The sequence below is a fragment of the Panthera leo genome, chromosome F3 (genome assembly GCF_018350215.1).
Source record: "Panthera leo isolate Ple1 chromosome F3, P.leo_Ple1_pat1.1, whole genome shotgun sequence".
Lineage (NCBI taxonomy): Eukaryota > Metazoa > Chordata > Mammalia > Carnivora > Felidae > Panthera > Panthera leo.
The window spans coordinates 4,180,520-4,195,496 of record NC_056696.1 but is presented as its reverse complement, the minus strand read 5'-3'; the positions used below and the strand labels follow the sequence as shown (position 1 = coordinate 4,195,496).

The window sequence follows — 14,977 nt, the reverse complement described above, 5'->3', positions numbered from 1 at the left end:
CAACCTCACTCATCATCAGGAAAATGAAAAAACCACAATGAGGTATCACCTCATACCTATCAGAATGACTGTAATCAAAAAGACAAGAAATAACAAGGGTTGGCGAGGGTGTGGAGAAAAAAGAACCTTCATGCACTGTTGATGGGAATGGAAATTGGTACAGCCACTGTGGAAAACAGTATGGAGGTACCTCAGAAAAATTGAAAATAGAAATACCATATGATCTAATAATTCTACTTTCCTGTACTTACCCAAAGAAAACAAAAACACTAATTTAAAAAGACATGTGCACTCCCTTGTTTATTGCAGCATTATTTACAGTAGCCAAGGTATGGAAAATGGGGTGTGTGTGTACACACACACACACACACGTATACATACATATATACATACAGTGGAATATTACACAGCCATAAAAAAGGATGAGATCATGCCATTTGAGACAGCATGGAAGGGCCTAGAGGGCATTGTGCTAAGTGAAAAAAGTCAGACTGAGAAAAGCAAATACCATATGATTCTAGTCATAAGTGGAATCTAAAACAAACAAAACAAATGAACAAACAAAAAGCAGAATCAGACCTATAAACATAAAGAACAAACTGATGGTTGCCAGAGGGGATGGGGAGTGAGAGAAGAGGCAAGTGGGTGAAAGGAGGAGGGAGATCCAGGCTTCCAGTTATAGAGTGAATAAGTCAGGGGAATAAAAGACACAGCATGGGGAATACAGTCAGGCTACTGTAAGAGCGATGTAATGGGGCAGATAGTAGCTACACTTGTACTGAATGTAGCATAATGTAGAGTTGTTGAATCAGTAAGTTGTGCACCTGAAAATAATTGTCAAGTGTACCTAAATTTAAAAAAAAAAAAAAAGGAAAGATTCTTTTTTTTTTTTTTTTTTTTTTTGGTGTCTGGGTTTTGATCATTTACCTATAATGTGTCTAAATGTGGCTCTCCTTACTGTTAAAAACAGAACAAACTGAGGGTTGATGGGGGGTGGGAGGGAGGGGAGGGTGGGTGATGGGTATTGAGGAGGGCACCTTTTGGGATGAGCACTGGGTGTTGTATGGAAACCAATTTGACAATAAATTTCATATATTAAAAAATAAAAATAAAAAATAAATGTGGTTCTCCTTGACTATAGATGCTGGAGAGGATGTGGAGAAACGGGAACCCTCTTGCACTGTTGGTGAGAATGCAAACTGGTGCAGCCACTCTGGAAAACATTGTGGAGGTTCCTCAAAAAATTAAAAATAGACCTACCCTATGACCCAGCAATAGCACTGCTAGGAATTTACCCAAGGGATACAGGAGTACTGATGCATAGAGGCACTTGTACCCCAATGTTTATAGCAGCACTCTCACCAATAGCCAAAGTATGGAAAGAGCCTAAATGTCCATCAACTGATGAATGGATAAAGAAATTGTGGTTTATATACACAGTGGAGTACTACATGGCAATGAGAAAGAATGAAATATGGCCCTTTGTAGCAACGTGGATGGAACTGGAGAGTGTGATGCTAAGTGAAATAAGCCATACAGAGAAAGACAGATACCATATGTTTTCACTCTTATGTGGATCCTGAGAAACTTAACAGAAACCCATGGGGGAGGGGAAGGAAAAAAAAAAAAGAGGTTAGAGTGGGAGAGAGCCAAAGCATAAGAGACTCTTAAAAACTGAGAACAAACTGAGGGTTGATGGGGGGTGGGAGGGAGGGGAGGGTGGGTGATGGGTATTGAGGAGGGCACCTGTTGGGATGAGCACTGGGTGTTGTATGAACACCAATTTGACGATAAATTTCATATTTAAAAAATAATAAATACATAAACATTAAAAAAACAAATAAATGTGGCTCTCTTTGAATTTATTGTGCTTGGAGTTTGTTGAACTTCTTGGATGTGTAGGTTCATGTTTTTCTTCAAATTTGGGACATTTTCAGCTATTATTTCTTCAAATATACTTTTTTTTTTAATGTTTATTTTTGAGAGACAGAGTGCAAGCAGGGGAGGAGCAGAGAGAGAGAGGGAGACACAGATCCAAAGCAGGCTCCAGGTTCTAAGCTGTCAACACAGAGCCTGACGTGGGGCTTGAACCCACAAACTGCAAGATCCGAGCTGAAGTCAGATGTTTGACTGAGCCACCCAGGTGCCCCTTCAAATATACTTTCTAATGTATATTTTTTGATAGTGCAAGCAGGGGAGGGGCAGAGAGAGGGAGACAGAGAATATGAAGCAGGCCCTGTGCTAACAGCATAGAGCCCGATGTAGGGGTCGAACTCACAAACCATGAGATCATTACCTGAGCTGAAGTTGGCCACTTAACCTACTGAGCCACCCAGGCACCCCACTCATATGTGGAATTTTAGAAACAAAACGAACAAAGGAAAAAATGGCAAACCAAAAAACACTTTTTTTTTTTTTATTTTTTTTAAACATTTATTATTGAGAAAGAGAGACAAAGCAGGGGAGGGGCAGAGAGAGGGAGACACGGAATCTGAAGCAGGCTCTGGGCTCCGAGCTGTCAGCACAGAGCCTGATGCGGGGCTCGAACCCACGAACCACGAGATCATGACCTGAGCTGAAGTCAGATACCCAACTGACTGAGCCACCCAGGTGCCCCCAAGAAACACTTAACTATAGAGAACAAATTGCCCGTTACCAAAGGGGAGGTAGGTGGGGGGATGGATGAAATAGATAATGGAGATTAAGAGTACACTTCTCATGATGAGCACAGAGTAATGTATGGAACTGTCGAATCACTATATTGTACACCTGAAACTAATATCTTAACTATAACGGAATTAAATAATTATGTGTCAAAATAGAATTCAGGTGGTATGATAAATTGAATAAAACCTCTCAATCAAGATAATTCTTTTAATTTGTGGCCCAAGGTAGTTCAAATAATTTTTTTAAAAAACCCTCAGTAGGTGCATATAAACTCTGGTGTTGATTTTGGAGCTTGATGAAGTTGACAGGTATCAAGTTAGGGCCTATGAGTTTGTCACCATCTGCATCTGCTTATAAATAGTATCATCAAATTGCTTAATGCGGAGTTTTAACTGTAACTCATTTGACTTTCATAGATGAAAGTTAAATAGAATTTTATGTTCCTGTCTAGATGTATAGATCCATATCTGGCAAAACAAAGTTTTATTTAAATGGAACCATCTACGTATACTTTGTAGCAAAGATGAAATTACATGTTGCACAGTATATGTTTTTATTTGGTTTTGCTTCTTAACTACAAACATCCTTACCAGAAAACTTTTATGTATCAGAAGGAATTTTTGTACTAAATGCGATGTATTATTACACTTAATTATTTTTTTTTTTAATTTTTTTTTTTCAACGTTTTTTATTTATTTTTGGGACAGAGAGAGACAGAGCATGAATGGGGGAGGGGCACAGAGAGAGGGAGACACAGAATCGGAAACAGGCTCCAGGCTCCGAGCCATCAGCCCAGAGCCTGACGCGGGGCTCGAACTCACGGTCCGCGAGATCGTGACCTGGCTGAAGTCGGACGCTTAACCGACTGCGCCACCCAGGCGCCCCTACACTTAATTATTTTTAAGAAAACTTGTGTAAGCCTCATGTGACATCACAAGTAATGACATCAAAATTATTTTGAAATCCAGCATGTCGGACATTGTTCCATTGTCTCCAGGCCTGCAGTGTATGTGTCCTGAAATCCGTGAATCCCTGGTGTGTGAGGGAATTTGTTTTTCTCTTGCTTTTTTTTTTTTTTTTTTTTTTAATTATTACTATTTTGTATTTTCTACCTAGTTTACCAATGTTATTACAGGAGCTTTGGGAGCTGGAAACCTACCCTGAGGGTTGTTTTTTTCTTTTTCATTTTCTTTCTTTTTTTTTTTTTTTAAAGTAATCTCTACACCCAGTGTGAGGCTCAAAATCACAACCCAAAATCAAGAGTTGCATGCTCTACTGACTGAGCCAGCCAGGTGCCCCTCTCTTACTGTTTTTTTTTTTTGTTGTTGTTGTTTTTTTTTTAATGTTTATTTATTTATTTTGAGAGAATGTGAGCAGGAGAGGGACAGAGAGACAGAGAGAGAGAGAATCCCAAGCAGGCTCCATACTTGCTTGTTTTCCAAATACTCTTATTTCTTTGATGTTAGATGGTTTTATTATTATTATTATTATTATTATTATTATTTTAATTATTTATTTTTTAATTTACATCCAGGTTAGTTAGCATATAGTGCAACAGTGATTTCAGGAGTAGATTCCTTAGTGCCTCATACCCACTTAGCCCACCCACCCCCCCACACACACCCTCCAGCAGCCCTCAGTTTGTTCTCCATATTTAAGAGTCTCTTATGTTTTGTCCCCCTCCCTATTTTTATATTATTTTTGTTTCCCTTCCCTTATGTTCACCTGTTTTGTCTCTTAAAGTCCTCATATGAGTGAAGACATATGATTTTTGTCTTTCTCTGACTAATTTCACTTAGCATAACACCCTCCAGTTCCATCCACGTAGTTGCAAATGGCAAGATTTCATCCATTTTGATTGCTGAGTAATACTCCATTGTATATATACACCATATTTTCTTTCTCCATTCATCCATCGATGGACATTTGGGCTCTTTCCATACTTTGGCTATTGTTGATAGTGCTGCTATAAACATAGGGGTGCATGTGTCCCTTCGAAACAGCATACCTGTATCCCTTGGATAAATACCTAGTAGTGCAATTGCTGGGTGGTAGGATAGTTCTATTTTTAATTTTTTGAGGAACCTCCATACTGTTCTCCAGAGTGGCTGCACCAGCTTGCATTCCCACCAACAATGCAAAAGAGATCCTCTTTCTCCACATCCTCACCAACATCTGCTGTTCCCTGAGTTGTTAATGTTAGCCATTCTGACAGTAGACCGTTTTATTATAATATGTCTTAGGGAAGATCTTTTTAGGTTAATCCTTTTGGGGAACCTATAAGCTTCATAAACTTGGATGTCCAAATCTTTCTTTATATTTGCAGAGTTCTTAGTCACTATGTCTTTAAGTTAGCTTTCTGCCCCCTTTTCCCTCTCTTCTCTTTCTGGGACTCCAGTAATGCGTGGATTGTTTCTCTTAATTGTTTCCCACAGTTCACATAAGGTTTCTTCATTCTTTTTTCTTTTCGCCCTTCTGACCAGGTAATTTCAAATGGCATATCTTTAAGTAAGTTCATGGATTCCTTCTTCTGCATGGTTGAATCCACTGTTGGAGTTCCCTATTGAAATTCAGTGCATTCAACTCTAGGATTTCTGTTTGATTTTTATCATGGTTTCTATTTCTTTGCGTTAAACTTCTCATTTTGTTCATACATTATTTTCCTAATTTTGTTTGTCTATCTGTGTTTTCTTATAGTTCACTTAATTTCTCTAAGAGGATTATTCTGAATTCTTTGTCAAGCAGTTCATAGATCTCCATTTTTAAGGGCCTTTTACTGAATCTATTAGTTTCCTCTAGTGATGTCATGTTTCCTTGATCATTTGTGATCCTTGTGGACTTGTGTTGGTGTCTGCACATCTTTACAGAATGGCTTCAGCAGGGAAACCCTCCACTAGTCAGACTCTCCAGAGACTCTGGGTGGGCCATATGGTGATGTCCGTGGGCAGGCTTGGTGCTGGAGTCCTCAGGTGTGCAAATCTGAAGCCTGGGTCAGCAGGTAGACAGGCCTGCTGCCTGGGTCCACTGGGATAGGCCTGGTGCTCGAGTCCATGTGGGTGGGCCTTGGATCCTGGGTCCATGGAGGTAGGTGAGGTACCAGAGACCATGGGGGGTGGGCCTGACAACCCCGTCTGCAAGAGCCAGCCTGACTCTGGTGCTGACTGGGAGCCTGGGTCCATGGGACTCAGCCTGAAGCCGGGTCAGTGAGGGGTTGCTTGGACCTAGGGTAAACTGGAGCCTGGGTCCATGGGAGCTGGCCCAGAGTCTGTGGTCATGGTGGCCAGCCTGGCTACATTTCTTAAACGACAGAATCACTGTGGAGACTTTGAATGTTTGAGATGGTCAGATTTAGGAGGAATCTGAAGTCTCATCTGGCCAGTCCCTTCATGTTAAAGATGAGGAAACCACAATATAGAAAATAAAATGTCGGGGCGCCTGGGTGGCGCAGTCGGTTAAGCGTCCGACTTCAGCCAGGTCACGATCTCGCGGTCCGTGAGTTCGAGCCCCGCGTCAGGCTCTGGGCTGATGGCTCGGAGCCTGGAGCCTGTTTCCGATTCTGTGTCTCCCTCTCTCTCTGCCCCTCCCCCGTTCATGCTCTCTCTCTGTCCCAAAAATAAATAAAAAACGTTGAAAAAAAAAATTAAAAAAAAAAAATTAAATAAAATAAAAAAAAAAGAAAAGAAAATGTCTAATCCAAGGTCACTTGGAAAAATAGTGACAGAACTGATATCTCTTGCTCCTATTCCAGTGCTCTTTGATTTATACTACCCTGTCCCAGCAAGGAATGTTATCTTAAGAGGTAAGTTTTGTAATTAAGTCCTCTCTAAAACTCATGATCTTCAACCTTGATAGATAATCCTTTTGTGGTATGAGCCTTTCAAGTTTCCCTGACATCTTAACCCATATGAGCCCGGTTCTTATTTTCCACTCCCTCCCTATACTTGGTGATTAACATACTATATTCTAATTGTTGACATTAGCCTTCCGTTACTCTTGGAATCTTTAGACTTATATATATGCTTTTGGAACTTTTGTTGGCTTTGTTTTATGACAAATACTCTTCTTTCTGTTGTGATTTCTTTTGGTGGCTACATAATTTTATTTACCAAATTATTGCATGTTGACAAATAATATGTATCCACAGCATATCCATAACTTAGAAAACGAATCTAGCAGGAACCATGACCATTATGAATCCACACTGTCTAACTAATTGAAGTGATCATAATGCATGTTTCTATTTCCATTATCTGGGACCCTGTTTTGACCTCCTTTAGATAAGAGAGTCCTAAAATCTGTCCTTTTTCTTTACTTTTGAGAATCTTGTCCTTCTCTGGTAATACTCTTCAAGGGTTTTATTTAACTTCCCTTTACTGAAAATGACCATGATCTAATTCCAGCATTTTTTCAAGGAGGAAGCACAGAGTAATGTTTGATAACTATGTGGGAAGAATTCAATCAAGAGAAGTATAGAACTTGGGAGGCTGGCTTTATCACAAGTCTGTATCAGATTAAATGTGTGTTGGCGGGGAGGGACAAGGGAAAGAAATAGTAGTTCTCTATGGAACGCTTCTCTTCCCACCTCATCACTACTGTCATTCCATTAGAAAATTAGAAAGCAGAAGGATCATCCATGTTTTCACAAATACTGTCCCTGCACAATGGCAAGCCATCACTAAGCCTTGATTCCAAATGATATAAACTTCATAGAATTTCTAAAATATAAGGAATCATCCTAAGTGACTAATTTTAGAAATCACAGCACTTGGAATTTTCGTGCTGAAGATCTGCTGATGATCTAACAACCATGCCCCATAAAATAATCCCTGTGGTGCAGGAGTTATGATCTAATGAAGATGAGACCTTTCACCACTCACTGTTACACAGTCCAGTGTAATACAGGGCTCCATACAGGATTCAGAGGAAAGTAAATGTACCTTAGGCTGCTGCTATAGAGAAATACCTGTATTTTGTTAGGGTAAAACACAAATAGGCATAGTTGGGAGGAAAATATTCCAGGTGTTAGAATCTGTAATTGCTCAGAATGGCACAGAATATGTTACTAGGAAGATGAAGAACGGACCCCTCTGGCTAGAGCATTGGGTTTATTTACATTTTTTTAAATGTTTATTTATTTTTCAGAGAGGGAGAGGGAGACACAGAATCCAAAGCAGGCTTCAGGCTCCAAGCTGTCAGCACAGAGCCCAACGCGGGGCTCAAACTCACAAACCACAAGATCGTGACCTGAGCCAAAGTCAGACACTTAACTGACTAAGCACCCAGGTGCCCCGAGCAGTGGATTTATTCAGAAGGCAGTAGAAGACTGGGTTCTGGGCACACTCTGGAGAGCTTGCAGAGAGCATCCTCAAATGTGGTACCCACATTGACTTACTGAGAAAGATCGTTTTCAGAGGCCAGTCAGCTGAATGTACAGATGCAAACAGTCTGTTCAATTTGAATATGAAAATCAAAACGGAGACTGAGATTTCAGTGAACGGTGAAGTTATAATGTGTAATGATTAAATTTGTGAAATTTCGTACATCGTTTCAGGAACTGTGGGGTCAAACATGTATTCATTGATCTTTTTTTTTTTTTTTAAGAAATTCATGTTACTTAACTTGTTTTTATTATGAAAGAATTTTCCATGGTCATTAGATCTGGCATCTGAATTCCTGCTGTTCTCCTGGGATCCAGAAGTAGTTGTAAAGTTATCAGACCAGAGTTTAAAGAGGAAGGCTTAACTTCTTTAGCCATTTTATATGATAAGCGCATTTACCTTCCTATTTAATTCTGTTTTCTTTTGAGCAAGCCAAGACTTCCAATTACAGCTAATCCGTTTTTCCTTTGGGAGAATCAAGTTTTTGGTCAGGTTTTAACCCACATTCTTTCCTTTAGAGCTCTTTTTATTAACACTCTTAATAATAGTTCTGCAAAACAAAAAAAAAAGATGATTTATGTGTGTGCTAACAGAAGCAATCAGAGGATGGCACAATTTCATGAAGTCAAAACCTTGTGGTTCTAGGCTTTTTTTTTTTTCATATAATTAGTTTTATTTGGAAATTGTATGGTTAACAGACATAATTATTTTAAGATATTCACCATGGCAAAAATTTATCCTAACCTAGGCATTTTATTTACTTCTTCAAGGACTTTCTTCAGGGGACACCACACCTTTGATGCACGAAAACGTGCTGAGTGCGTCCACGCATGCTGTTAGTGACGATGAGTCTGCAGAAGTAAATGCTAATGATCCAGCAGAAGCCCCGAAGCCAGTTCTTCAGTATCTGTTCTCGCTTATCCGAGGTGAAGTTAAGCAGGTGGATTCAAGAGCACTTCCCCTTTGCCTTCACCAGGTACTCCATTACACTCTTGCCTTCCGCCCTCAGCATTTATAATTGCGTAAAATACAGTTCTCTGCGACCGACTCTCCCCCACCTGTCCTTGGTGAGCCCGGGAGGTGGCCCTGCCTCAGTGGCTGGTGGGCAATTTAGCATGCGACTACTGGTGGCCACACATGGGCTATGGATGATCAGTCCATTCAAATAATCACTGCCTTCCTTTATTTGGTGCATATGCTGTGTACGAATAGGAGTCTGTGTAGCAAGTGCTTAGTAAGTACCAACTGGATGCCGAAAACTCTGCTAGACTCGGGGGGAACAGAGATTCCTTAACAGTTGAGTATGTCCTCAAGAGAGCCACTGTGGAGTAGGAGCAACACTTACAGAGGTAAATAATTGTAGAAGCGTGTACTAAGCGTAGACATATATCTAAGATTCAACAAAAGCACAACACGTGTGATTAACTTTGTCCTGTGGGCATCAGCAGAAAAGAAGGTGACTCTTGAGCTGGGTTTTGTGGGGTATGCAGGTGCTCACCAGGGCGAGCTGGTTCAGGAAGACAGATCAGCTCCTGCAAAGACATGGCGGGGATGTTGTTGGAGATTAAGTTGGAAAAGAGATGGGATAGTGGGGGGCAGGGAAGCCTTGCTTCTAGGGACTGGGAGTCTTTAGTGAGGGGAGTGCCAAATCAAATTTGAATTTTAATGTTTATTTTTTTTTTTTGAAAGAGAGACAGAGAGACAGAGTATGGGCAGGAGAGGGGCAGAGAGAAGGAGACACAGAATCCGAAGCAGGCTCCAGGCTCTGAGCTGTCAGCACCGAGCCCGATGCGGGGCTCGAACTCATGAACCGTGAGATCATGACCTGAGCCAAAGTCGGACGCCTAACCGACGGAGCTGCCCAGGTGCCCCTCAAATTTTGATTTTAGAAAAATAGCTCTGCTGATGATTGGGAGGGTAAGTTAGGAGGTGAAGAGCCTGGACACTGGGAGGCGTTCCAGACGGTAGAGAGGAAGCTTTTTTACACAAGAGCCCATTCAGAAAAATGAGATATGAGCTGCATTTTATTTTTCCTTTAAAGTGAAAATAATAAAATAATGAAGAAACTGAGACTCCCTCACAAAACAAATTCCTTATAATTCTGGGGTCAGAATTTGTTTCTTCCATTCAGAGCATCTGTTTTTGGAACATCATGAGAGAAATTTGAACATAGCCAGTATGTTACATAATATTATTTATTGCTCTAATTTCTTGAGACTAGTAATAGAATTTTTTCTTGTTTTTTTTTTTTTTTTTGACTATTTATTTATTTTTGAGAGAGCAAGCAGGGGTGGGGCAGAGAGAGAGGGAGACAGAATCCCAAGCAGGATCCTCTCTGTCAGTGCAGAGCACCATGTGGGGCTCGAACTCACGAACCGTGAGATCATGACCTGACCGAAACCAAGAGTCAGATGCTCAACCGACTGAGCCACTCAGGTGCTCCCCACCCCCTCCCCCCACTTTTTTTTGGTCTTTTTCTTTTTGGTAATAGAATTGTAGGTTTTGTAGTATATAGCGTCCTTGTTCTTGAGAGATACATGCCCAAGTGTTTGGGAGTAAAATGACATAGTGCCCATATTATGATATTTTCACTTATCATGACGTATGACATTTCAGTAGGAAAAAGTATGTAAGAGGGGGAAAGGCAGAGAAAGCAAATTTGGCAGAATGTCAACATTTGACAGATCTAATAAGAGGTAAATGGCTGTTGGTTTCACTCTTCTTTGAACTCTTCTGTAGAATTTTGATAAAAAGTTGAGGGAAAGGACATTTGGAGTAAAGAAGGAAATAGCAAATGTAGTCAAATCTTTTCAAGTTTATGTCACTGGGCTGTTGTTTCGTTAAAGGTAAGAAGAATGTTCTTTTCTACTCCTATATGATCCTGCAGCCGAGGCAGTTCTAGGACTGCTAGACCTTGATCAGGCCGCAAGATTATTTAAAACAATTTTTAAGTTTGTTTGTTTATGTGTCTGTTTGTTTGTATTTTTATTTACTTATTTTGTAATCTCTGCACCCAGCATGGGGCTCAAACTCACGACCCTGAGATCAAGAGTCACGGGAGTGAGCCAGCCAGGCTCCTTTTACTTAATTTTTTGACGTCTCAATATAAAATTCCACCCCTAATCCCCCAGGAACATATCAGTTTGCTGAGTCCTATAGGCCGTGCTTCTTACATGTCTGAGCAATCCGTCCTCCCCTGACAGAGGGGCTTAGGGGACATGGTGGTGGTTTAAAAGTGGGGCTTTGGGCTCCCCCACTAACAGTCTCAGTGGCTTTCAGTTTCTTCTGTAAATGGTGGCAGAGGACTCAATGAAATAATGCACGTAAAAGCACTTGACGTAGTGCTTGGTACACAGTAAGAGCCAAGTAAATGCTAAGCATTATGACTGTAGCCTCACTGTCACTAATTCAAAGACCGCTTGCTTGGAGAGAAGGCTGGGGGTCAGCAGAGGCGCTGAGGCAGCAGGAGTGAGCTGCAGGGTGTGCTCTTCAGCCGAGAAGACTTGAATCCATCCGCCTCCCAGGGGAGACACAAATCAGGGAGAGGTGGAGGCCGTTTCGTCCATTTCAGTAACTCCCAGCAAGGCACATTGTGTCTTTCCCCTGGAATTGCTAGTTACTGACATTTTGCCGAATTTTCATGCCCCCTACCCCCTACAGACATGTATTTGCCACTGAAACACCGTAATTTTTAGGTATTATATCACATCACCCCTAAATACACACGCATGTGTTTCCCAACACCGTGGGTACCCCTCTGCGTGACCCGTATCAACCACAAGAAACGAGATGCTGGTAAAATAGTATTATTTCACGTACAGCCTGTATTTGAATTCTCCTCACGTTGTTCCACAAATGTGACTAGTTTTCCCCGAATCCAGGATCCCATGAAAGACCACACATTGCATTCGGTCGTCAAGACTCTTTAGTCTTACGTGATCGGAAACAGTCTGTGCCTGAAAAATTTTTGTTTTTAACTTTCGTAACATTGACCCTTATGAAGAGCCCAAGACTTCTTGTAGAATGTCCCATAATTAGGTTTTGTCTGATTATCTCTCCACGGTGTGATTCAGTTTAAACCATTTTGGACAAGGATTCTGCTTGGGTAACATTGCATACCCACTTCTCTCTTGAACCCACTCTGGTCTGGCTTTTGTCCCCACACTCTACCAAAATGACATTCTGAAGGTCGTAGGTGGCCTCCATGTTGCAAATCCAGTGGTCAGTCCTCAGTTTCCATCCTGCTGGAGGCATTAGAACCTTTGACAGGTTAATCACATACTCCCATTTTGAAGCACTTTCTTTATTTGCCTTTGGGACCCTTCCTTCTTGGCTTTCACGTCTTGCCTCACTAGCCATGCTTTCTCTGGCTCGTTTGTTGAGTCCTCCAAAGATTACTCAGTTTTCAGCATTGGAGCACTTCACTAGGCAGTTCTGAACTCCGGGCTTCAGTATCTGGCCTCCCGAGGTGTCTACAGAGCATTTCAAACTTAAGATGTCCCAAATCAAACTTCAGTTTTTCTTCCAAATCTTCTGCTCTCCTAGTCTTCCAGACCCTTTTGTTAAACGGCAGCTCCATCCGTTTAGTTGCTGAGACCAAATACTTTACAGCCAAATTTTATTTACCTCCCCCCACATCCAGTTCCAGTCAGAAAGTGCTGCAGACCTATTTCCACATATGCCCGGAATCTGAGCCCTTCTTCCCTCCTTCATTGCCCCCACCCCGGTACGGGACACCGTCACATCTCACTTGGTTCTCGCAGTGAACCCCTCACTGTAGAAACCCTGTCCTGTCCCTCTTCCATGTTATCACTGTCCTCCATACAGCAGTCATTGTGACCCAGAGAAGATGTGTCACGTCATGTCAGCCTCTGCTTAGAGCCCTCTCGTGGCTTCTCATCAGAGTAAAAGCTAAAATCCCTACGTGGCCTAGAAGACCCTGCACGGTGCGGTGCTGTTCCCTGGTACACCTCAGTTTCTGAAACTCTCCCTCTTAGTCACCCCTTTCCAGGTACACTTGCCTTCTGGTGTTTCCTCAGATATCCAAGGATGCTCTTACTTCAGGGCCTCTGGTGTCTCCTTTCTGCTCTTTCTGAGGAAACCACTAGAGGCTGCACCGAAACAAAGGACTAAACCAAGGAGCAGGATGTGAAGTAGCTGAAATTGGGGATCTTGCCTAGGAGAGAGGCGAAGGGAGTCTGTAGGTGAAGGAATGTCCTAAGACGACAGCTTTGTACTGAGGAGAGAGTAACCAGTTCCGTTTGGAGGGGATCAGAATAGTCTAGGGAGAAACTTCTATATCATTTTCCTATTTCTGAGTATTTGCTGTACCTGAGTGTATCAAGGGCAGATTTAGACTCTTGGTGATGTGTTTGGAGTTGTCTAAGTGACAAGTGCATGGAAAACTGTGTCCCCCCCCCCACCCAAAAAAAAAAAAAAAAAAAAAGAAAAGTGGGAGGGAAAAGGAAAGAAAAAAGTAACTCCAGGGAAAACAAACGGTTTTCAGGAAGGGAAAAGTAGTAAGAGTTTACTATCTGGATAGGCTCATGATAAGGTACGCATTAGATGTTATCTACCCGTAACAGGCTAACAGTGCGTGTGTGGGCGGGGGGGGGGGGGGGGGGGGGGGGGGGGGGGGGGGGGGGGGGGAGGGGGGGTCACAGAATGTGTACATGTAGCGTGTGTTTGCAGGGCTAGGCTGAGGGGAGCAAAAGACTCAGTCCTCATCTTCTAAAACTGAAAAATCCAGAAATGACCAAAATAAGCATAATGTGTAGGGAGACACAGGTTAAAAGAAAAAAACCGGAAGGACTCTGAATGCTTGCTCCCGAAGAAAGGAGAAAAGGGCAAGAGTGCCAGGGCTTTGTGAGCACATATTATAGGGCTCTGTGACTCCATATGCCACAGGCACGCACGGTTTTAATGAAAATAACTGAAAGGAGACACTGATCATTCAAACATAAGGTGAGGACAGCCTGGGGGTTACGGTGGCGGCGATGGATACGGAGAGGGATGGATCGCAGTCCTCTTGAGGGGATAGTCACTAGGATTTGGTGGGGGTACAAAGCAGATGAGAGAAGTCAGAGATGACCAGGAGATGCGGCTGGGCGAGGGGTGGTACCATTAACAGAAATGAGGAATTGGAGAGGGAGAGTCCCTTATTTTGGAAGTGATGTATCATTGAATATGTGCTAAAGGCTGTTGGAAACATGACTACAGTTACATCAGATACATCCTTGTATTTTTAGCTCTTGAAACTCTTGAAGATTCCACTTAAAAATTCTTGTTCTCGGTATGAGTAATCTTTCACACACTTATTTAATATGACTGCAGGCTAGCTTTAAGTATATAACTGAACTCATAAACTTGGACGCCTTTCATATAGAAGTGGGAAGGGAAACACCAAGCGGGGTGCTCTGTGCTCAGTGAGTTGATACTGAACTGGTGTCAGACTCAGACAGGAAATCGATGTGCTGGGATCCTTGAAGCCAGTCTCTGTGACTGGGGTCAAAAAATACACCTTCCTACTTCCCTTTTCTAGTTCCTGGTAGGTGACTTAAAACTGTTGCCCTCCCAAAGTGACTTTCAGCTTACTTCTTCCCATGATTCTACTCTGCATCTTGTACTTCTGGGTCAGACTCAGACTCAGAAACCATTCTCAGCACTTGCTGCTGTGTGTTGACCACTACGCTAGACACGTACTCCCTCATTACCCTTTACAGCAGCCTAGCAACCTGGTCTCAGAGAGTTGTAGTTGTTACTGTCCCTGTCGGACGCATAAGGGAAGCTGCGGCATGAGACAAGAGATGACATATCTGTCCAAGGTCACATGGCCAGTGGTAGCAAAGCTTGGACCAGAACACAGGTCAATTACTCACCTCCACACTCCGCGTTCTCTCTGCCTTTCCAGGCTACCTCCAAGATTTAGACCT

The 14,977-nt window shown here is 42.1% G+C and overlaps 1 protein-coding gene across 3 annotated transcripts in view; it reads left to right on the top strand.

Annotated features, from left to right (window-relative positions):
* The window catches only part of CNST (consortin, connexin sorting protein), a 115,726-nt gene that overhangs the window by 65,787 nt on the left and 34,962 nt on the right, over positions 1-14,977 (top strand). For 2 of the 3 annotated variants that reach the window (XM_042924462.1, XM_042924463.1), the window contains exons 3-4: positions 6,416-6,466; positions 8,816-9,021. In XM_042924462.1, the coding sequence (XP_042780396.1) occupies positions 6,416-6,466; positions 8,816-9,021 (257 nt within the window). The remainder of the gene's footprint in view (positions 1-6,415; positions 6,467-8,815; positions 9,022-14,977) is intronic. The other variant, XM_042924464.1, reaches the window with a different exon arrangement.